Raw genomic sequence first — 23,660 nt, forward strand, 5'->3', positions numbered from 1 at the left:
CATGTTGCTGGGATTTCAGGTGAGTGCCACCATACCTGACTGCAGTTATAATTTTAAGAGGCTATTAATTTTAAGTCTCATCTTGATTTCTTAAGATGTTAAAATGTGAAAAACAAATGGGGATTTAGGAATCTATGACATGCACCACAGAGAGTGCAGGTGGCCACACTTTACAAATAAATGAATGAGCCTGCTGAACATGTCCCAGGGGTCTGTCTTCTTGGTAGGTGACACTAACTTACCATGGATTACCTGATTGTTCTTCATAACAATTCAGGAAACTGTGTATGGTGAATCACACTTGTAATCCCAGTGACTCAGGAGGCCGAGGCCCAGCCTGGCATCTTAGCAAGACCCTGTTTCAAAAAAATAAAAAGTAAAAAAAAGGTGGGCCAGGGATATAGCTCAGTTGGTAGAGTGCCTGCCTTTTATGCATGAGGCCCTGGGTTCAATTCCCAGCACCACCATAAATAAATAAATAAATGCCTGGAGGGTGGGGTTGTGGCTTAGTGGTAGATTGCTTCCCTAGCATGTGTGAGGCACTGGGTTCAACTCTCAGCACCTCATAAATAAAGGTTCATCAACAACTAATAAAATATTTAAAAAATAAAAGCAATAAAAGGCTGGGCTGTGGCTCAGCAATCATGTGCCCCTGGGATCAATCACCAATACAGGTGGTGGGGAGGTGGGCAGGGGGCAGGAAGGACTTGAGGCAGCTCATGTTCATACATGCCTTTCACAAGGTCACACAGGGAAGTGGCTGCCGGGGGTACAAAGGCAGATCTAATCCTGAGGCCTGGTTCTTGGTGCAGATCTTCGATAAGTGCTAATATTAGTGACCAAAGTTTCCCACATGCCTTGCTCAGTTCCCTCTTAGATATCTCACCCATATTGTGTCCTCATAAGCCCATGAGGTGGGTGTGTTGCTGTTTATGAGCCATTTCTGTAACACCTGCATCTTGAGACATGGGGTTCCCTTGTCTAAATGCTCTCCTGCTTTCTCCCTCATGGGGACAGATGGCAAGAGCCCCCTCCAAAAGCAATGTCATGTTGAGATGACCCTGGGGACTCTGGCTCCCTGGGAGAGACTCATGGAAGTCATAAGGAATGCTTGGAGTGCAGACCCTGGTCATCCCTGGCTGGGGCGTGGGCATCCTGGAAGATGCGTCCTGGGAGCTTTTCTCCCAGAGGCGGGTTCTGAGTAACCATAGATGAGAGCTGCCACATCCCTGGGCTCTAAAGCTCCCACAACACTGGCTTCCAGCCAGCATGGTCCCAGGGAGGGGCAGGCTTAAAAGCTGGTGTTTGAGCCCTGACTCAAAAGGCACCAGAAATGGTTGCAGCAATAATCATCTTTTAAAAATGAAGATCAGCCAAGCACAGTGGTGTTCACTCGTGATCTCAACAACTCAGGAGGCTAAGGCAGGAGCATCACAAGGTTGAGGCCCACCTGGACACCTACCTGAGCAAGACCCTGCCTCAAAATAAAATTTTAGACAGGCACTGTGGCGCGCATCTGTAATCCCAGCAACTCAGGAGGCTTGAAGCAAGAGAATCGTGAGTTCAAAGCCAGCCTCAGCACTTTAGTGAAGCCCTAAGTAACTCCGTGAGACCCTGTCTTTAAATAAAATACAAAAATGGTTTGAGGATGTGGCTCAATGGTTGAGTGCCCCTGAATTCAATCCCAGTACCAAGAAGTAAATTAATAAAATAAAAATTAAAAAGGGGCTGGGGCTGTTGCTCAGTGGAGGAGCACTTGCCTAGTATGCAGAAGGTCCTAGGTTAAATCTCTAGTACTGCAAAAAAATAAAATACAATCAAAGATCAGAAACTTGGAGGCACTAATTAGCCATCAGTCCTGAGCACTTGTAAAATACTTTTTTTTGTGGTACTGGGGATTGAACCCAGGGCCTTGTGCATGCAAGGCAAGCACTCGACCAACTGAGCTATGTCCCCAGCCCAAAACACCAATTTTGAATCCTGTTAATAGCTAACAGTGATTACTGAGAATTATCCATGTGCAAAGCACTAGTCCAAGTGCTTTTTACATATTAACTCACCAAATCCTCACGTTTGCCCATGTCAGTACATCTCTCCATGCCATGCAGGAGGAAACTTGACTTACTTAGGAGCTCCAGTTCCTACCCCACCACCAGGCCACAGTCCCCTCCAAGATAAATAGTAACACTTGTGACTTAGTTCTCAGGGCACCCCTACAAGGCAGGTGAGCCTGATGGACAGGTTTCAGAGGGGAAGTGATCTGTGTCCAAGGTCGTAGGACTGACAACACTTAAGCTGATGATACATCTCTCAAATCCTCAGTCACAATCTACTCAAGTGCTCAAGTACTGGGATTGAGGGAATGAACGGAAGGAGGGCAGTGGGATGCGTAGTGGGGACTGAGAGCCTGGAAGGAGGGTCTCCAGCACAAGACAGGCCTGGGTGGATGGTACTGAGCCACCTGAGAATTGGATCTAACCAATTATAGCATCTAAAATTCATGGTGGGGCTGGGGATGTGGCTCAAGCGGTAGCACGCTCGCCTGGCATGCATGCGGCCCGGGTTCGATCCTCAGCACCACATACAAAGAAAGATGTTGTGTCTGCCGAAAAACTGAAAAATAAATATTAAAAATTCTCTCTCTCAAAAACATAAAATAAATAAAACTCATGGTGCTTACTACATGCCAGACCTTGTCCTAGGGCCAGCATGCATTAAAACTTCTCATCTTCACAAGTGCCCTATGACTCCTGACCCCTTACTCAGGTGAGGAAACTGAAGAGTTTGGATTGCTCAAAATTGTATCAACAAGACTGTCTGGATTCCTAGGACAATCCCCAAAGCTGGTTCTCAAACCCTACATATTTCTACTTCTACCTTATAAAAAGAGAAAGACACATAGTTGGCCTTGCCTGGCAATAAATATTTTAATTTTTGTTTCATTTTTATGATGACAAATAATTTTCAAGTTTATTTCCTTTTTTTTTGTTTGTTTGCTTAAATACAAAGCTAAACCACAAACAGGTACAACCAAGACATTTTTATCTCACATTTAAAGACTCCTGCCGGATCCTCCTCCAATTTGCTGACCACTGACCAGGCTAGTGGGGGTGGGGGGAAGACTTTCTTAGGTAGCACCGTCATGAGGCCCAGGATGGGGTAAGGATGAGGACAGGTTCTCACACCTGTCTCCATTCACATTTACCTGGGACCAGGGTGGACAGGAGCCCCAGCCCCATGGACAGAAGGTGGACAGTGAGTGAGAATCAGACCCCTAGGGAGGGAAGAGGAAGCCAGCTACTCCTCCTGGTATCACATTCAAGCTGAGAACTGAGCCTTGTCCTTGCTCCCTGGCTAAGGGCCCTGCCCGCTCCATGTGCACCAGATGCCTTTCTTTGAGGCTGGTGGAGACAGCTGGGCGGGATCCTGAGCTCTAGGCTCACAATTCTGGTTATGGCTGCACTTCACAGGAAGGACACCAGGTGGTCTGACAACAGAAGGCCTCACAGCAGATCTGGAACTTTCAACCCAGCAGAACTGGGCAGGTGGGTGAGGGGTTTGGGGAAATAATTTCTGGTCCCACTACAAAACTTTATTTTTGATTAGAATAGAGTACCATCTCAAATCTCTTCTACAAAAACAAAAAAACCCCAAAACAAAACAAAAGAAATCGCAACCACTTCACTCACTTCAAGACCTATATACATGTAAGTTGTTCTCTGTGGTTTTTTTTCCTTTTTTCTTTTTTTTGACTTTTTTTTTTAAATTTTTACTATTATTTTTTTAAAATAAACTCAGTGTTCACATTTCTATAAAGAATTAACCCAGTTTCAGGAAGCCCTGCCCTGGCAGGTGCAGGGAGCAGAGCTGTCCCTGCCTGCCTCTAGGGTGACTACCCACCCTGATGCTTCAAGGTGCCCGGAAAAGCGGCCGCCCATGGAAGAGAAAGTCTAGGCCCAGCCGCACTCCCCGGCCGCAGGCCAGTAAGCTTTCAAGAAAGCAGAGGGGAAGACTAGCTTACTGCGAAACCCTTTAAAAAATATTTCATATACTTCAAGGTGCACCTGTCGAGACGTGAGGAGACAAGAGCTTGGAGACATCCCGCCCAGGCCTGGGAGGCAGCGGCGCCCTCACACCCGCCCGTCCTGGGACATCGGGGTGTGCGGGCAGGCCCAGCTCTTCACCTGGTGGCAGGAGACCCCCCGGCTTCCTAGTTCATGTTTGACTCTTTCCTCTAAAACCTGTGCCGAGTCTTTGACTGCATGCACGGGAAGCACAAACGTTCAACTTGTATGCAAAAAAGGTACAAAAACAACTAGAATATAAAAGTTTTGGTAATATAAGGCCATCTGTTCAAGTCCACCTTGGAAACCTGCAACAGATATTTAAATACTACAGTGAAAAGGCATCTTAATATATTTTTTAAAAAGATCTGAAGTACTCCGCTAAGATTAAGTGTGTAAAAAAAAATCATTTCCCTTTGAGGGCACTTTGTCCTTTGAAGAAGGGAGGCGGGTGAGGAGGCCGATGGCGTCAATGCTTCAGCCACGGGTAGGCCTCGATGGAGGCCCTGCTGCGGTCCCCATAGTCGTACAGCAGCTCCTCCCCGGCCGCGATGTCGCGGGAGGCGATGAGGATGAGGTGAGGCACGCCATCGATGTCGTGCAGCTTCGTCTGGCAGTTCCCGCACTTGCTGTGATTGATCAGCCTTCCCAAGCGGTTTGTCTCTCTGGTGGCGTCCACACTGGTGGGAGAGGGGCAAGAGGGCATCAAAGTGATAAAGAGGCTTTTGATCCGGCAGAGCTGCGCCAGCTCCGCTCTGGTGGCATCTCAATCTAGAGCCACATTTTGGGCAATTCAATTGAAAAAGTGACTTTTGAGAGCCTGGAGTAGCCCTGGGTGGGGGCTTAGGGGTAGAATCCAAATGGCTCTTTATGGAGGCACCAGAGGTAGCTGCAGAGTTTGCAAAATAAATAAATGGATAAAAATCAGCCCCATTGGGCATAGGAGAGAGTGGCCCTCCAGCCAGGTGCCCCAAGGAGAGGTCGGGGGAGCTGCCAGCAGGTTTCTATGTGACACCTCTGCTCCTGGCCAGATGAAATGGCCTCTAGGATGTCTCCAATCTCAAGTATTAAAATCAGGCAGCACTGCATCACAGTTGGATACAGACAGCAAGCACTGCAGGGCCAGCCCAACCAATGCACAGGGAGCCCTCCACAGTTCCTGGCCCTGTGGTCGTCCTCTGTGCCCAGAAGGTGGGAAAGTCACTCAAATAGTGCACTTACCAGTAGGTTTTGCTCAGATACTGAAAATAATACATGTAGCAGCCCGTAGAGGGGTCTTGTGCATACAGAGCCTCTCGCTTCTTGGCGTCAGTGATCTCGATAAGGTCGCCGTGGTACTCCACCACAAAGTCGCCCCGGGAGAACTGCTTGGTGGCGATCACGCCCCTGCCTTTGCCATCAATGAGGTCAATCTGTCAGGAGGTGACAGGAGTGTTGTTGGTTGATAAGCCTGATGGATGCTACCAAGCCTGGAGGGCTTCCTGGAGCCTTGCATGTTCTTAACCAACTTAACTGAGCTAGGCCTCAATAAAAACAAAATCCACTCCTGCCGGGGCACGGCTGCAGGGGCTTCACTTAAAGCACACGCTGTGCAACCGCAATGCAACTGTAGGCGCCTTCCACGCCCCTGCAGAGCACCTCCGCGCCCATCGGCACACACTGTTCCATCAGATCCCAGCAGTCTGCTAGGTGGGTACTGCCCCATCTGCAGATGAGGACACTGAGGCAGAGCCACGTGTCTAAGGCCACAGGCTGGGAAGGGGTGTGGTGGGAAGTCAGCCCACAATGCACTGCGCTCTGGGTAAGGAGCAGGGCCTGTGTCCTGGCCTCTCCTGCACTCTTTCCTTTACCCTCCGTGTTTGTCCTCGCTCTGTTATAAATGGAGTCCGAGGGTAGCTGCTTGAGGGGCCCAAGGCTTAAGTTTGGATCCTCTTAGATGGTGGGTGGAAAGGAAGCCTTCTGTCCCTTGGCTCCCAGTCCCCATAGAGTGGGGCAGTAACCCCCTCCTGACAGAGCCACTTGTGTTTAAAATACACTAAGGGCCAGGGGTGGAGCTCAGGGGTAGTGTGTGCTTGGCATGCGTGAGGTCCTGAGTTCAGGGTTAACCTTCCCCTTATACATGCACACACAGAGAAAAGCAAATGTCATGAACATGGTCATGTGGTAAAAGTCAGGACAAACTCAACTGCTCTTTGAAAAGTCTGCCCAGGCATGTTGCCAAGTGAAAGAAGCCAGATGCAACCAGCCACACACTATGAGCTTCCACGGGTGTGGACTGGAGAGTCACTTCTGTGGAGAAGACAGCAGACGGTGGCAGGCAGGAACTGGTGAGGGAATGGTGGGCACAAGGTACCAAGTTCCCATTTGGGAAGATGAAGCAGCTCTGGAAGTACACAGGGATGCTGGCTGCCCAAACTGAATGTTCTAAATGCCCCTGCATCATTCACTTTAATGGCATGCCTATTTTTAATATGTGTGTGGTTCTGGGGACTGAACCCAAGGGTGCTTCACCACTGAGCCACATCCCCAGTCTTTTTTTTTTTTTTTTAAAAGACACGGTCTCACAATATTGCCCAGGCTAGCCTCAAATTTGCCACCCTCCTGCCTCAGCCTCGTGAATAGCTGGCATTAGTTTAAATAATAAATGTTATGGGTATTTTACAATTTTTTAAGAAGTTTCTCAGGATAACATTTACATACGAAGCCCATCCATGCTCCCTTCATACAACAGTTTTCCTACCTGGCTTTTTGATCTGACTTGTCAGTGACACCTCAATAAAGGCAACAGGACTGTCAGCCACAGTCCTGGGGCCCCGAGAAGGAGGACAGAACCCCACGAGCCCAGCACGCATGACCACCCTTACCTTCATGCCTTCTTCCTTCCCACTTTCAATCAACTCATCTATTCTCTTCCTTTCTTCAGACTGGGTGGAGAAGAAAAGAGCAGTTTTAGCATTTACTCTAGGCTACATCACAGGGCCATGGCTGGTCTCTATGACATGGGTCCCCAAGCACCGTCCTTTCTTCATCATCATCTGTTGCGGACAACTGTCACCTGGAACCAGCTTCACCTGGAGCAGGAGGGACCCAGTGCTAGCCCAAGGGCAGAGGGGGTCTGTCATATCTTGGATCTTAAGTGTCCCAAAGGCACATGTGTTAAAGGTGTGGTCCCCAGTGTGGCACTACTGGGGGGCAGTGAAACCCTGAGAAAGTAGGAGCTAGTAGAGGTCTTCTGGTCACTGGGGACATGCTCTTGAAGGGCACAGTAGGACCTCAGCCTCTCTTCTTCCTGGCTGTTAGGGGAGTGGTTTTGCTGTCACATACTTGCTCTGTGACATGCTGGCTAACCCAAAGCCATGGGGGTCATGGTTTGAAACCTCTAAACTATGAGGTAAAAGCAGAAAATCACACTATACGCTGACCATCTCGGGTGTCTGATGCAGTAACAGAAAGCTAACACAGAGCCTTCTAGATATGTTCTTCTCGGCGTGTAGCAGGAGTCTAACTCCATACATAATTACTGTAGGAGGTTAGAGGCTGAGCCCTTTAGAGGACACGTGTGCTCCATACCCTTCCCCGCCCATCACCTCTGTGAGGCCCACAGAACTCTGCATCTCCCCAGGAGCCACGGCCATGGACAAGGGGGATCCCCGCCAGACAGTCCACATGGCCCTGAGTGGAGAAGCTGGAAGAGTGGACACTCCCATCTCCCTTTTCCAATTAGCAATAATAAACCTCATTGGCTAGGATACTGCCACTGCGCAAAGCTATCATATCCCTTTTCCTATGGAGCTGGGCCCTGCTGCTCTCAGTGCATAGACACTATGGAACAAAAGGGACTACGTGAAGTCCGACTAGCAGCCTCAGGCCAGCGCAGTGCAGCAGCAGACCTCTGCCTAACATGACAGCAGAGACCAGCTCTCCCTGAACCAGCTCTCTACACCTGCAGTGGGCCAGACACTGTGATGTGTTGGGGACACTGGTGAATGGGACAGGTCTCTGCCTCCTTTCCACTCAAGCTACACCTTGCTGGTCTCCTGGCTGTCACTCTGCCACCCCACACCCCATTCTGCACTCAGCAGCGGGAGCAGTCTTTTGAAAAGGTCAAAGAGATCGGCCACTGCAGCGTTGACTTCAGAGTAGGCACTCACATCCCAGAGCTGGCTCCTTAGTTGTGACAAATTTACCAGAGTAACAAAAAATGTTAACAATGAGAAGCCAGGCAAAGCCTCTGTGGGGACTTTCTGTACTATCTTTGCAACTTTTCTATAAATCTAAAACAATAATTCCAAAATTAAAAGTTCATTTAAAAAAAAAACAAAGGTTCTACTGCTACTGGGATAAAACCCAGACTTTCCTCTGTGGTCTGGAAGGTTCTGCAAGATCCAGATCTCCCTCCCAGCCCTTATGCCTGCCTACCCGGAGCCCACCACAGCCTCACAGATGTTCCTCCAAGGCTAAGCTTGCTCCTGCCATGGGGCTTTGCATTCACTGCCCTTTTAAAAAAATGTATTGTAGTCCTGGGAATTGAACCCAGGGGTCCTCTACCACTGAGCTAGAGCTATAGCCCTAGCTCAGTGAGAGAGAGAGAGAGAGAGAGAATTTTATTTATTAGTTTTCGGCAGACACAACATCTTTGTTGGTATGTGGTGCTGAGGATCGAACCCGGGCCGCACGCATGCCAGGCGAGCGCGCTACCGCTTGAGCCACATTCCCAGCCCGCCCTTTTTCTTTTATAGATGGACAGAATGCCTTTATTTTATTTGTTTATTTTTATATAGTTCTAAGGATTGAACCCAGTGCCTCACACATGCTAGGCAAGTGTTCTACCACTGAACTACAGCCCCAGGCCTCCGGAGCCCTTTTTGATTTTTATTTTGAGACAGGGTCTCACTAAGTTATCATAGCTGTCCTCCAACTTGTGATCCTCCTGTAGCAGCTTCCCGAGGGGCTGGGATTACAGACCTGCACTACTGTCCTTAGCACAATGGTCTTTTGAAATTGCTACTCATTCTCCACCTGAATGTAAGCTCCAGGAGCACAGGAGCCTACCCTGCTCCCACTGGAGAATCCTGACTAGGACCTGGAGGTAGAGCAAACAAACCCCTTTAGCAACCACACGCACCTTACTCATAGTGATGGCTAAAGTGTACAGATGAGGGACGAGGGCCACATACATGGGAGCAGGCGTGGAAAACCGGGGACAGGTAACTGGAATTTTCCTGCTGACACTGAACGCGGGCTAGAGGACCCAAGCAGCTAGATGCCCTGAACACAGAGCCAGGGAGTTGGAATCTGGTTCAAGGCCAGAAGCCCAAGGCCTGCAAGCAGTTAGTTCTGGGCTTCCTAAGGAGAGTTCTGGCAGAATACAAGCTGGCCTTCAGCACATGGAGTGGTGTTGGCAGGGCCTGAGTGAGGGTGAGGGGGGCTTGTGGACAGAAGCAGACGCTTTTAACAGTGCCAGGGTGGGATCGGCAACAACACCACAGGTCCAGCCCTGGGGCTGGTTGGGAATTAGAAAGGGCTGCCAAAAGGTGGAGCTCGCAACCCAGTGTGGCTGCCATGTTGTCCACACCCAGGCCAGCCAGCCTTGGGGCCCCTCTGCACAGCACCAAGGGGCTGAGGGTAACTACCTAGGACCCATCCCGAGTTCAAATCCTGCAACCTGATTCCTCTCTCCTGCCTTGGCCTGGACCCTGGACCCAGCTACCCATCCCCCACTTTGTCTCCAAGCTCAGTGAAATGTCTCAGAGGTTTTCATTTCAGTTTCACTCCCACCTACCTGGACCCCAGCCTGGGCCCAGTTCCTGCTGGCCTTGAAGGGCAGCAAGGTCAGACCAACTTCACCACTCAGACAAGCCCCACTGGCCACACCCTGGGGTTTCCTCTGCACACTCAAGAGAGTATACACCCAGGCCCACAGCAGCCACGTTGGCTGGGACAGAGACAGCCTCACCCCTGGCCAGCAGCAGGCTCACTGCCATGGGCAGCAACAGCCCAGCATTCACTCGGCAGAGCCCACACACATAGGGAAGGGCACAGCACAGCTGTTGCTCACAACTGGCTCCTGGTCTGTCCCCAAATGAGCTTTTTGTGTCTGCAGCCCAAGCTCTGAGAAGACCAGGACATTTCCCTCCCCCGCCTGTACTCCAAGACTGAGCAGACCCCACTGCGTTCCTCTCTCCTCCAGGCCCAAGAACCCTGGCTTCCTAGTACAACAAGGTGAACTCAGCTGCCTGGACCCGAGCCCCAGCGCTCCTGAGCAGCAGCCTGCAGCTCCAGCCCTGGCTGGGAGGAGTCCGCTGGGCAGGCCCCGCCCTCCCTCTGCATCACTGCATTTGGCAGTGACAAGCACAGCCTCCCACTGCTGGCCTGTTTTATAACAGCTCCTTCTTGGCCAAAAGAAACTGCCATTCTCCAAAAATAAAGCCAAAGTAGTTCTCTGGGGTTAGAAAAATGGACTGTTTTAATTTCTTTCTTTCTTTTTTAAAAATAAAGCTCCCTCAATTAAAAGTAAAAGCATGGTAGATCTGTGTATCTACATTTGCAGATTTAACGTAACACGAGCTAGAGGAGTCTGGAAAGGTTGAGGCAGAGACACTGTCCAGCTGGGCTCCCTCCTTGTGCGGGAAGGTGATCCTGAGCACCCAGGTCTGTGGGAGGGCTGTGGGAGGGGAGTCAGGGTGTATGTGTCCATGTGTTGGGGCCCAGCCACACCCTGCAGTTCCGGAACAGGAAGGCAGTGGCCACGCCCACTGCAGCACACAGGACACTGCAGCCCCCTGCATGGCACATGCGGGTGTAGCCGCCACAGGCTGCCTGGCCTTTCTGCCCGAGTTCTCCACTCATTCTGCATGTTCCCAGCTGGCTGGGAAGCAATGGGGACGATAGTCACAGTTAACTGGCCTCACTGTGGGCCGGGCACAGTCCTGTGTTCCCCACATCTGAACCCATTTCTTTATTCCCCTCACCAACCACGCCAGGCACTATTTTATCTCCTCATTCTACAGATAGGAGCGTGTGGCAGGGTAGGTGACCGACCTGTGATTGCACAATCAGGAAATGGTTCCAACCGCTGCTCTTTACTATCCTGAACAACAACATGGAAACTTTTAGATTACAGATAGGGCAAGCCTCTGAAAGAAGAGATGGCCTTTCCCACAATTCCAGCTCCAAATGGCTCTGCCAAAGTCCTGGAAAAGCCACCCTGACAAGAACACCTGGCTTTCTGTGCCCTATGATATAGGTTGAGCTTCTTCACAGAAGCCTCCCAACTGCAGCCCCTGATGACCCCAGCAAGCTCTTGGTGACCCCTGCTACAGGGAGGGCAAAACCAGCTCCAGAGAGACAAGAGGCCTGGCCTAAGACGACAGCATGAAGCCCAGGCCCGGGGGGCCACACCACCCAACTCTACCTGCAGCTCGGCCTTGCTCTTCCTGGAGCTCCTCCGGACAGGGTAGAAGTCCGTGAGTTTGCGATTCTGTTGCGTTTTTCCTTGAGCTCTGGGTGAGAAGAGGAGAAAGCAACCATCAGGCCTGAAACCACACCCATACAGCTCCTTAAGAGGTGGCACCTTGGACACAATGTCACCTAACACCTCTGCCCACTGGGGCCTGGTGGCATATCAGCTCACCTGCCCGGGGGGCCTCAGAGACAAAGGATAGACTGTCTATTCTCATCAGGGAGGGACGGCAGGCAGAGCAGGCCTTGTCGGCTCAAGCCACACTGAGGTGCTGGCATACAAGGACACCAGGATGAGGCCTCAGGGGTCTGAGCCTCTGCCCGATAGGGGCTGAGAAGATGGAATGCTGAACCCCAGTGGGCACCCAAGCAGCCTTCTGGCAGTCATAGGAGTCAAACTGCTCTGCTCTGGGAGGAGAGATTGAGGGGACTTACTTTTTCCGAGGGGTCTGTTTTCCCTTGAGGGGCTTTTTCAGGGCCTGCTTGGCAATGGCTGCATTGGTAGAATCACAAGTCGAGGTTGGAGTTTTTGGAGGTTCTGCTGCTTCAGATTTTTGGTTTGGAAAAGGTGCCAGGGGACCTCTCCTGGCGTCTTTGATCTTCTGTTCTTCGGATTTCAGGGAGCTCCGGATGGCATTCCCAGCACTTCTTTTCTCTGCAGGGGAGGGTGGGAAAAGACGGGTTTATTTTCTACTCCCCGTCTTCCAATCTTTAGACAGAGGATCATGAGAACCTCAGGCAGCAATGCCCAGCCTACTGAGCCAGGGCCCACCATGCCATCAAGGCAGAAGTGCCTGGTTCTAGTCTCTAACCCACCAGGCAGAGGATTTAGCCTTCTGCCTCTTGATCGGGGAGAGAGCCCGTAAGGCAAAGCACCACGGACGGCAACACTGGCAGGAGCACCCAATCAACTGATTTTAGGAATTAGGTTTCAGATCCCAAAAAACAAGCTCACTTCCTAAAGCACGATAGTCCTGGTCCATGCAAGTAGGGGACAAAGGAGAAACTCTGTCCAAGCACTGCCCAGCATGCATCCTTTCAGATGCTTGACAAAACAAGTTCTCCTTCTCTCCTCTTTTTCTTTTCTATCTGTGGTGCTGGGGATGCAACGCAGGGCCTCACAGATGCTATGCAAGCACTTTACCACTGAGCTATACACCTGGTCCTTTTTATTTTTTAGTTTTTCAAAAATATCTTGTCAATGGACCTTTATTTTGTTTATTTTTATATGTGGTGCTGAGAATCAAACCCAATGCCTCACACATGCCAGGCAAGTGCTCTACCACTGAGCCACAACCCAGCCCTCATGGGTTTCTTTTAAGGATGATGAAAATCTTCTGGAATCAGTCATCGATAATAGTTGCAGAACTCTGTGGCTATACTCAAAACCACTGAACTGTACATTTTAAAATGTTCAACTTTATGATACATGAACTACAGCTCAATAAATAAAAAAATAAATAAGTACATCGTGTGCTCACGCACACAAACAGTTAAGTTTTGCTGTGCTTAGCAAAACAAGGGGTTCTGTGAGAAAGTATGAACTCTTTGAACTGTGTCCTTGTTGCTGTCTTAAGAACATAAAAGAATGTTCTGCCAAGTGTAAAATTTATATATATGTTTTTGCCTGGGAATAACTAACCACAAGTTAAATGATAAGAAGTGCGGAGCACTGTGACCATAAAGTTTTCCTGAGGATGTTTATCCATGCTTAAAAGGATTAAGCTGCCGAAAGGATGTTTTTACTTTTCCCTTGTTTTAATTAACAATGTGGTACAAAAGAAGGAGAGAAAAAAGTAAAGAAAGTGCTCATTTTCTACTGAATGTGAGTGTGTGTCTTTTTTTAAGCATCTCTGCTGTACCAGGAATTACAGATTGTCAGTGGGTTCTGACAATATCAATCCTGATCTTTTTCACTCCCTTACATGCCTTCTTGAGTAGAACCACAGAATATTGGCGTCAGTATGGCACGGGTAACCCCAGGAGTCTCCATGAATATTCCCTCTGCGGTCAGTCTGCCATGGTAGAACTAGGTGTAAGAGCCTGGCCCTTGGGGTCTCCAAAGTACATTTGACTCCAAATTTTAATCATTGCCAGTTGGTAACACCATTAGCCAAATAAGTTAGCTTATTTGGGACAACATACATTTTGTCCTATCCCAAAATACATGTGAGGCTGGCTGGCTACCACAACAGCTTCCTGCCCCACACCTGAGTGGCAGGTGCTATCCTAAGTGCTACAGGAACAGGAATGAGCAAGGACGTGATGCTGGCAGTGGGGAAAGCTGGCATCTAGAGCGTATCACAAAGCCCTTCTGCATTTTTGCTGAAATTTATCCTCTAGATAGCCTGCAGGTGAGGTAGGACTGCTCTTTCCCAACTTACAGATGAGACAACCGAGGTTCGAGGCTCGAAGAAGATAAGCAACCTCCCTGGATCCTCCTTCCAGATGGCAGTTAGGATTAGAACCCAACTCATCTGAGATTAGAATAGTATCACTCTGTGTCTGGGGGGAATCAAGCTGAGGGCAGGCTCCAGCCTCCATGCCTGGTTCTCAGATCTGGCCCCAGAGGTCAGGCTCCATCATCACTTAGGATGTTATCTGTCGGCAAATACAAGGCTTCCCCCATGGAGCCGCTGGGAGCCAGAGGCTCTGCTCCTGTCAGGCAGGTTTTAACTAGTTGGGAAAGAACTCACGCTCCCTATTGAAGTTCCAAAAGAGAATATTTGGATGAGAGTAAGATTCTTAGCTTGATTGCAGGACCAGACAGAATTTTACATAACCATGCATTTTCTGGTTTTAATTAATTAATTATTTTGCCATGCTGAAGACCAAACCCAGAGTCTGATGTGTGCTAGGCGAGCGCTCTATGACGGGGCTAAACCCTAGCTCTCCCTCAGCACTTCAATTCCACATCCTGTTGCAGAGTATGCTGCTTTAGACAGTAATGCTGAATATTTGGGTAGAAAGAAACTTTAGAAACGGAGTCAAGGCCCACCAAAGGGAACGAAGTTGATCCCCTGTATTCACACAGCACATGATTGCCTTGTCTATACCATCTGTACTTTTCACACTTAGATTCTCTAACTGTGGGTCAGGCGCATTAGTTTGTAACTTGGCAAGACAAGTTGAAGGACATGCTAACTCCTGTGAAGGCAGGGAGAACCTGTTGGACCAACAGGGCAGACGCCCTGGGATAGGCTACTCTTTTCCCTTTTTTTTTTTTTAATATTTTTTTTAGTTGTAGTTGGACGCAATACTTTTATTTCACTTATTTATTTTTATGAGGTGCTGAGGATCGAACCCAGGGTCTCGCACGTGCAAGGAGAGCGCTCTACCGCCGAGCCACAACCTCAGCTCTCCCCTGTATTTTTTTAAAAAATATTTTTTTAGTTGTAGATGAACACAACATCTTTATTTATTCATTTTTAGGTGGTGCGGAGGATCGAACCCAGTACGCGCTAGGCAAACAGAACCCCAGCCCTCCCCTGTGTTTTTTAGCAGGAAGATGGAACATAGTTCAAATTTCTCAAACTAGGGATTGGAAAGCCTGGATAAACATATACACATATATGTCCTCACAAAGGAGGGGGTTTCTGCAACCTAATCAGCTGAGATCAGAATAAGACCATTTTGAAGGCTTACCTTCTCGTTTCCTGTAGATTCCAGCTAATGGTTTCCCCTGGCATTTGACTTCGTGATGTGCAACTGAGTTCTCTTCCTGAAGGGGGGAACGCATTCCAGAGCATTTGTTCGGGCTCATGTAGGTATAGATCTTTGATTGCCCGGCAAATACGTTCTCCTAAAAAGACAAATGAGTATTCTGAAAGAGGCTTGAAAAAGAAGAAAATCTCATAGCATTTAAGAGGAGAAGGGAAAATAAGAATACAAAAAACAGCAGGGTGTGGGAGCACACGCCTGTAATCCCAGCAACTCAGGAGGCTGAGAGAGGAGGATCACAAGTTCGAAGCCAGCCTCAGCAAGGTAGCAAAACCCTGTCTCAAAATAAAAAATAATTTTTAAAAAGACTGAGGATGTGTTGTTCAGTGGTAAAGCACCCCTGTGTTCAATCCCTGGTACCAAAAAAAAAAAAAAAAAAAAAAAAAAAAGACAAAAGACAAATGACATTATCTCTCAACAACAACTAAGCTACAAGGGATTGCCAGCTCCAATTCTCAGGGGAGCACTGGCAGGTTTAGAATTTCCCCAGATCCAAGAACACATGAGGTCTCCAATTATGGTGGTATCTAGCCAGAGGGAGAACCAGTTGTACACCAAGGTCTACATGGGAGGAAGCAGACCTACCAGGTCCAAGTGAACCAAGGAAAACTTACTGGCAATCTGGAGGGCTAGGCTGAGCTTAGAAGTTAACTTCCCTGGCAGGAGCAGCAACTCTAACTTAGAAACAGGCCTCAGGGAACATGATTAATCACTTGGTCCTGAGATCACCTGGGAAGGCTTGTCATATTGCTTGAGCCTCCGGAGTGCCCAGCCTGGCCCCTCTCAAATCACCACAACCCAGCCTCCTCCCTGGACTGTGGTTGGCAGATTCTCCAGGGTGGTGAGGGAGACTAATGAAAGCAGAGCAGGGCCAGGACATTTAGGGCGGTCACCCTAAGGCAAAACCGCACTTGGCTACTAACAGTGGGCAGGGTTAGGGTACAGGTCACTGCAGGTCTCTGGGTGTGGGGCCTCTCCTCCCAGTGAGCACATAGCGGGAGGTCTTCCCCAGAAACAATGCGGGCCTTGCTGCCTGGTGATCCATCCAACGCCAAGTCAGAGAACCGGCAACCTCTCTGGGGGCACCCAGACAGGCCCCGCACATCCTCGGAAGGCAGCCACCCCCGGAGACGCTGAGTCTCGGGGAGCGGAAAGGCACATTGAGCCACCGTCAAACTTTTTCGAGGTCAAACACTGCCAGGGTCATGGCGGAACCCAGCGTGGCCGCCACTCCCAGCCAGGCAGCAGAAAAGGAAGCTGCCCCGGCCGGGCGCCCCAGGGCGGCGCGGGCGGGGGCCCGGGTGCGACCACGTGCTCGCGGCCCGGGCCCGGCGGGCGCACCGCTGAGTGCGGGGAGGGTGCCTGCTTACCCCGTTGGTGCGGGGCCTCCCCGGGCCCCTCCGCTCCACCATCTCCGGGCCCGGGGCCGTCGCTGCCACCGCCACCGCCGCCGCCGCCGCCGCCGCCTCCACCGCGCGGGGCTTGGACATCTTCCTGCCTGGAGAGGGGGACCCGGGGGAAGCGGGGGAGGGGGCGCTCAGGGCGCGGCGGGGCGGGGAGCGGGGCCGCCCGGGCCGGGCGCCGCGGCGGCGCCTCCCGCCGCAGCCATGTTTCGAGGGCCCAGCGGTAGTGGGCCAACCGCGCCGCCGGGAGGCAGGGGCCGGCCGGCCGGGCCGGGCCGGGGCCCGCGTCGCCCTCCCGCCGCCCGGCCCGGCCGGGCCCCGCGCGCCGCCCGCCCCCCGCGCGGCCGGGCCCGACACACCCACCTGCAGCCCGGCCAGGCCCATGGCGGCGCGCCCCGCGCCCTCGCCGCCGCCGCCGCGGCCCGGCCACCAGCGCTGCCGCTGCCGCTGCTGCTGCTGCTGCCGCCGCCACCAGCGCCGCCGCGGCGCCCCGGGGAAGGGCCGGCGGCGCCCCACGGCGCCCCCTTCCCCCATGGCCTGCGAGGCAGGGCGGGCACCCGCGCGCCGCGGCAGCCCCGGGCTGCCCGGGGCGAGGGACGCAGGAGAGAGGCGCTGGCGGCGCGTCCTCCGCGGCCCGCTCGCCGCCGCCGCCCACCGTCCGGCTCCCCGCCCGGGGAGGGGGCTGGCAGGGGCGGCGCTGCAAGGCTCCTCGGAGGGAGGGAGGGAGCGAGCGAGGCGGGAGAAGGGAGGGCGCGGCGCGGCGAATCCGGACTCGGGCGCGCCCCCTCGCGCGCGTCCTCAGCCACTCGCCGAGCACCGGGTGCGGAACACGGTCACGACTGCCAGGTTCCCCGCCGGCCGGTCCTCTCGCGGTTCCACGGGTATTCAGGGAGCCCGGTTGGTGCCAGGCGAAACCAGCAGCGGAGAATGGGAGGAGAGGGCTTCGGTGCGCCCGGAGCTGTGCTCACCGACGTCTCTTAAACTCCGCCAGCCCGCGGGGGCAGGCACTGTCGCCATCTCAGTTTAAGATGGGGATGCTGAGGCTAAAGGTCTGGGCAGGAGTTTGCCCAAAGTCACAGAACCAGGAAGTGACCGTGCTAAGAGTCAAACCTAAGTGGTCTGTACTTAGCCGATAGGAGGCCTGGGGAGGCAGAGCCTGGGCTTGTATTGATAAGCTTACTGGGTGCTTCCTTGCATAGTTGTGTCATTCAAACCTCACAAAAGTCTCACGCAGGAAGGCACCATTAACTCTTTTCTACAGATGGGGAAAATAAGCTTCAGGGAAGTGAAGAGTTTGGCCAGATCTCACAACTAGAAACGGGTTTCTAGCCCAGGACAACAGACCCTGAAGACTGCTCTCCTAGCCACTACCATTCCCTGTTACAGATGAGGCAACTGAGCTTAGGAGGAGAAAATGGTGTTGCAGAGGGTATAGCAGGTCACCTTGTGCTCCTGCCTTAACTCCCATGAGAAAATGCCCCAGGTAGACTGGGTTCCAGGCACTCTGATGGCTGTCTCTGCAGAGCTCACTGCCTTGTGCTAGAGCTGTGGGCCCACAGCCAAAAATTCGTCAGTATATTTGTGCAAAGTCATAGATGCAAACAAGGTACTTCAAGATGTCCAGCTCTTACTGCCTGGGTTTCTCTCACTGTATTTGCCCAACGAAGCTTTGTGGCCATGGCCAAGGCATTTCCCCAGGCTAGCCCTCAGCTTCCTCATGGGTAAAAATCAAGAACATTTTATTCCATAATCTACCCAAGGCACCTTCTAACATATACAGGTTAAAAAAAAAAAAAAGGCTATAGCCACCTCTCTGCCTTGCCTCCCTTCAGAAGGGATATGACTGAGTAGGATTAAGTGACAGGATGGCACTCAGGGCAATGCCTCCCAAACTAGCTCAAGTTTTAACATCCATCAAGACAGGATTCCACCTTGACCATTAACCCCAGTGGGATAGGGCATTCTTCACATGCCCTCTGCAGAGTCTATTGTACTTGAATACCCGGGATGAGGAAGAAAGAGGATTCCAAAGTGACATTCTGACACCCAGTAAAGCCATTTGAAAAGTGTCTCTACATATAGAGCATATTTTGCAGACTGTTGTCAAATCATGATGGGAATCATGGCTCTAGAGAAGGAAACATACATACAAATCATTCTGTTCACTTCACAAGGATACCATTCTCCCTCTCTACACTTATGGCCATAGCTTTCATTGCAATGTTAGTCCCAAAAGCAGGGGATTCAAGTCTAGCACCAATTCCTCTAACTGAAGCTTGAGTACCCAGAAGAAGTAAATGCAAATCATTCAATGTATCAAAACAGTTCTCCCCTTCTCTGCACCTGTTTATTTGCATTATTTGCAATATATATATATCCATCGATGGAAATACAGATGCTCTATTTTGCCCAGGAATTTGTAGAAATATAATGCAACAGTGATATTACTAATAACTAACACTTATTGAATGTTTATGATGTGCTAGGCCCTGAAATATTGCATTATTTAAATTTCCCGGGAACTGATGAGAAGGTACTATTACTCCTGTTTCACAGATGTGGAAACTGAGGGTCAGGACAAATAAATCACTATAAGTTCTATGACTAGAAAGTGATGAAACTGGGTGGAATCTGAACCTAGTTCTGCTAGATAAGCATATTTTACCAAAAAAAAGAATGTATATAGCATCTCTTGAATTCAAATGCTAACATACTGATTCATTCATTCAACAAATATTTATTGGATACCTACTTTGTTTCAGGTCTTGTGCTAAAAATAGGGCAGTGAACACAAAAATAGGTGGAGCACAGTGAGGCCAGGGGTCTTGCCGTGGCATTGTTGGTGACCTTGTGGGCCACAGTTAACTACTGTGGCTTTTATTCTAGGAGCAATGGGAAGATTGGTGAAGGAGAGAGTAGTAAGGGTCCCATGCTAAAAATCTGTATTCTCGGGAACTACTCTACCTATGAAGGGATAATGAACTGGAAGTGGTAAAAATGCATGAAGGAAGAACCATCTGAAAAGGGCCATTTGACAATAGAAGAGATGAGAGAAGTAGATGGACTGATCCTCCTCAAGCTAAAATACTTGGGGTTGTAAATAGTTACGAGACTATAAAATTTTAAAACCAACTGGGTGGGGAGGCCCATGTCTGTAATCCTAGCGACTCAGGAGACTGAGGCAGGAGGATCACAAGTTCCAGGACAGTTTGGACAACTTAGTGAGATCCTGTCTCAAAAGACCTAGATGGGGCTGGGGATGTGGTTCTAGCAGTAGCACCCTTGCCTGGCATGCTTGGGGCACTGGGTTCGATCCTCAGCACCACATAAAAGTAAAATAAAGATGTTGTGCCCACCAAAAACTAAAAAATAAATATTAAAAAATTCTCTCTCTTTAAAAAAAAAAAAAGGCCTAGGAATGTGGCTCAGTGGTTAAGAGCCTGGGTTCAATTCCCAGCACCACAAAAATAAATAAATAAAACTTCAAAACCAGCTAGGAGTCGACTGGTATCTGAACAGTTTGTAACATACTGGGGCTCTCAAAATAAACTGCAAATCTGAAACAAAGAATGATTTTCTAGAAGAAAAAGCTTTCTTTTGCTATTCTACAAATAATTTGGTGTTTACAATCCAATTTACTAGTCTGCAAGCTTAGCGAAGCCTAAGAAACAGGTAAGTACTAATCCAGGGGTCAAGTGAGACAGTGAAAATCTCCAACCAATAATTACAACGGTGATTTGTAAGCCTACCATGGTAGAAGCTGGAAAACTTTGACCTTCACTGAGGCTAATTAAGGGAGATGGGGGCCCAATGAGCAAAGGCACAGCATGGCTAGAGTCTGGAAGGTGACTTGAACTTCAGCTTCCATCTCTGAAAAAACATTTTGTAAAGATTAAATGAGCTCCTTCTGTTCGTAAGTGATGATTGGGTATTCCCGCAATTGTGTGAGATGTGCCTCCCTCTAAACATATTACAGCATAGGCACATTACCCATCTGAAGTGAAGGGAAAAAAAAAAAAAAGATTAAATAAGATAATAAACTGCCTGGCCCTCAATAATTATTATTTGGGCTGGGGTTGTAGCTCAGTGGTAGAGCACTTGCCTACCATATGTGAAGCACTGGGTTCGATTCTCAGCACTGCATATAAATAAATGAATAAAATAAAAGGTCCATCAATATCTAAAAGAAAAATTTAAAAATAATGATTTTAAGCACTTTTTTTCCTTTTTTTTAACTTTTACTTTTGAAACTGGTAGTTTAAATGTTTTTGCAGTGATGGGGAAAACAAAGAATCAGTTTTACTAAGTCTTGTCAGATGAATATACTTTTTGATGGTTAACACTTTTTTCAGGAAAAATATTAGTTTTAATTTCCCTGTGAATTATGAATTGGATTACAACTCTTTAACCGGAAGTTTACTAGGCCTCATTACTTCATTAGAATCTAGGGAAGTCTAGCCCCATGCTGTGGCCACGTCTGTAATCCCAACTACTATTGAAGCAGGAGGATCACAGGTTCCAGGCCAGCCTGGGCAACTCACCAATACTCTGTCTTAAAATGAAAATAAAATAAAATAAAAATGTCTGGAGATATGGCCCAATGGTAAAGTCCCCGGGGGGCTCAATTCCCAGTACTAACAAAATTAAATAATAAATCCCTGGGGAAGTCTTGTCCCAAAAGATCCTACCCTGAATAAATGATGCAATCGAGTATAGGGCCTGAAAACAACAAAGGGGCTCCATAAAGATTTGCTGAATGAATCGTGATTTTATTAATTATTATTGCTACAGGGAGTACACTACAGTAAGCCAAATTACTACCAACACACGATGCCTTGGAATTTCGAGAAGAATATAATACTACAACTCGATTTTTAAAAAATCGATAATTCTAGTTGCCTGTCACGCTTAAGTTTTTGTCCCTTGAGCGTGCAGGAGGAGGCAGCCGCTGGAAATGACCAGCGGTTGGAGATCTCTTTGCCGCATAACGTGGGCTCCACTGTCCTGACAGCAAACTAAGTATGCAAAGACTGACTTGAGGCAGGGACGTCGCCCGCCGAGGCTGCACAAGCCCACCCACGCCATCCGCGAAGGGCTGGAGTCCTGGCCGGCTTCTGGGCGGAGGGCTGCTCCGGGAGGTGCCGGGGGACACGTTTCTGCTCGAAGTGTGCCAGCGGCCGGCCCTCGCCCCGCGGCGCAGAGCTGACTCAGGGAGTGGGGAAGGAGGGTGCCCGCCGCGGCGCTCCCAGGAGGCAGGCTCCGGGTCTGCGCCCTCGCCCCGGGAGCTTCCTGTCCCTCGACGGGGCGCCCCAAGGTGGGCGAAGCCTCGGCCCCCACCCCCCCGAACAAACAACCGCTCCTAGAGGTGCCCCGGTCGTCAGTTTCCAAAGGGCGCTGGCACATGGGTCCGCCGCCTCTGGAGAGGCGGTCAGTGGGCGCCCACACTTGAGAAGAGCCTGAGGCGCCGCGGTGGAGGCGCTCCTGCAGGCTTCAGGAGCAGGGGCAGGGGGCAGGGGGCGGGGAGCGGGCGGGGAAGGTTCTGTGGCAGCCCCCTTCCTCCCGGCCCCCGCGCTCCACCCGCAGGAGGGCGCCACCCCGCCGCCGCTCCCGCCACCGGGCTCCCTCCAGGGGACCCCCATCCCCCGCTCCTTGCGCTAGCCACCCAAGCAAATACCTCTAGCCATGGCCCGGCTCTGTCACCTCCTGGATCTCCCGGGAAACCGAGCTTTCGAAAAAAGTTGCAACAACTGTAGCCAACTGCTCCGGTGAGCTGCAGCTGCTCGCCCTGATTGGCGCCTCCTCCCGTCTCTCCAAAGGCTGCCGGTCGTGATAGGCGAACTGGCTGAGAGAGCCCGCCCTTCTCCTCACCTCCCCTCCGGGGGCGGGGCCAGCGGCCGCACTTTCTACAAACGCTTTCGGGACAGGTCCCGGCGGAGGAGATGGGAGGGGGTTTAAATTTGACCGTCTCCTGGCGTTGATTGGCTGCGGTGGAAGGACAGTCGAGCTGCCATTGGAGGACCGCAAGCCCCTCCCTCTCCTGGTGCTGAAGCTCCGCCTCGGTTAGTTTAGTCTTGCAGCTGGAGGTCCGGGCTGAGTGGACCTGATCTGGGACTTCCGGTTCTTTTTGGTGTTGACCGGAACCCGACCTTTGACCCCTGCACCTCACCTTATGACCTGGGCAATCGAGTTCGCCCAGTTTGGCATCTCCAACACCTTGGCCTCTGCAGCAATTTTGTTCATTCATTCCTAAATTTGAAAGGTTTGTGCCAGGGGCTTTGGTGCATGCCTGTAATCCCAGCTACTTAGGAGGCTGAGGCAGGAGGATGGCATGTTCAAGTCCAGTCTGTGCAATTAAGCAAGACCTTGTCTCAAATTAAAAAATGCAAAAAGGATTGAGGATGTAGCTCAGTGGTAAAACATGCCTAAATTCAATCTCCCGCTACTGGAAAAAAAAGTAGGGGATGAGAGTGTAGCTCAGTGATAGAGCTTGTGCCTAGCATGCATAAGACCCTGGATTTCACCCCTAGCACCACAAAAATTTTAACTTTTTTTTTAATCTACTTTCACAAATACTTGTGGTGGGGCTGAACTGGGGATTGAACACTCAGGGACTTTGGTACCTTATCACTAAGCCACATCCTTGGCTCTTTTTACTTTTTATTTTGAGACAGGGTCTCACTAATTTGCTTAGGGCCTTGCTTCATTGCTGAGGCTGGCTTTGACCTTGTAGTCCTCCTGCCTCAGCCTATAGAATCATTGTAATTACAGTCCTGTGCCATGTACCCAGCTGCAAAACGTAATTTAAATAGTGATAAATGTTATGAGAAAAATGAAAATGGGAAATATTACCAAGTGTAAAGGGAGCCAGTTATTTTTTTTTTTTTAGGTTGGTAAAATCAGAGAAGTCCTCTTTGAGTTGGTGGCTTTAAGGAAGACCCAAAGTAAAAGGTACTTCTGGGTAGATGGGATAGCAAATAAAAATGCTTAGTGGTGGTTGGGAAATAAAAAGAAG

General features: G+C 50.1%; 1 protein-coding gene and 2 non-coding genes across 6 annotated transcripts; 2 read left to right on the forward strand and 1 right to left on the reverse strand.

Moving 5' to 3' along the window:
* The first annotated feature begins 395 nt into the window (after positions 1-395).
* On the forward strand, positions 396-467 carry Trnak-uuu (transfer RNA lysine (anticodon UUU)). The gene has a single exon. It is a non-coding gene; the product is annotated as a tRNA-Lys (tRNA).
* A 2,446-nt stretch (positions 468-2,913) lies between these two features.
* Positions 2,914-22,373, reverse strand: Kmt5a (lysine methyltransferase 5A). Of its 4 annotated transcripts, XM_077796830.1 has the most exons (8): positions 22,323-22,373; positions 16,616-16,743; positions 15,171-15,327; positions 11,961-12,180; positions 11,479-11,566; positions 6,929-6,988; positions 5,286-5,476; positions 2,914-4,744 (listed from the first exon to the last, which is right to left on the reverse strand). In XM_077796830.1, exons 1-8 carry the CDS (start codon positions 22,330-22,332, stop codon positions 4,534-4,536), a joined length of 1,065 nt encoding a protein of 354 aa, XP_077652956.1. In that variant the 5' UTR covers positions 22,333-22,373; the 3' UTR covers positions 2,914-4,533. The 4 variants fall into 4 exon arrangements, with proteins under 4 accessions (XP_077652956.1, XP_077652957.1, XP_077652955.1 ...); XM_077796831.1 differs by lacking the exon at positions 16,616-16,743 and having other exon boundaries at positions 22,323-22,340; XM_077796829.1 differs by lacking the exons at positions 16,616-16,743; positions 22,323-22,373 and adding an exon at positions 17,012-17,182.
* On the forward strand, positions 20,550-20,648 carry LOC113192795 (small nucleolar RNA U13). Its single transcript, XR_003302061.1, has one exon. It is a non-coding gene; the product is annotated as a small nucleolar RNA U13 (small nucleolar RNA).
* Positions 22,374-23,660: the final 1,287 nt, after the last annotated feature.

Source organism: Urocitellus parryii, chromosome 3 (assembly GCF_045843805.1).
Source record: "Urocitellus parryii isolate mUroPar1 chromosome 3, mUroPar1.hap1, whole genome shotgun sequence".
Taxonomy (NCBI): Eukaryota; Metazoa; Chordata; class Mammalia; order Rodentia; family Sciuridae; genus Urocitellus; species Urocitellus parryii.

Bases quoted from the DNA above. Each gene is read 5' to 3' on its own strand.
- Kmt5a (XM_077796829.1), bottom strand. From the start codon at position 17,182: ATGGGGGAAGGGGGCGCCGTGGGGCGCCGCCGGCCCTTCCCCGGGGCG. The intron at 15,328-17,011 runs GTGGGTGTGTCG...TTGTCTTTTTAG, and splicing joins TGGGCCTGGCCGGGCTGCAG to GAGAACGTATTTGCCGGGCA. The intron at 11,567-11,960 runs GTAAGTCCCCTC...CTTCTCACCCAG, and splicing joins AAACAGACCCCTCGGAAAAA to AGCTCAAGGAAAAACGCAAC.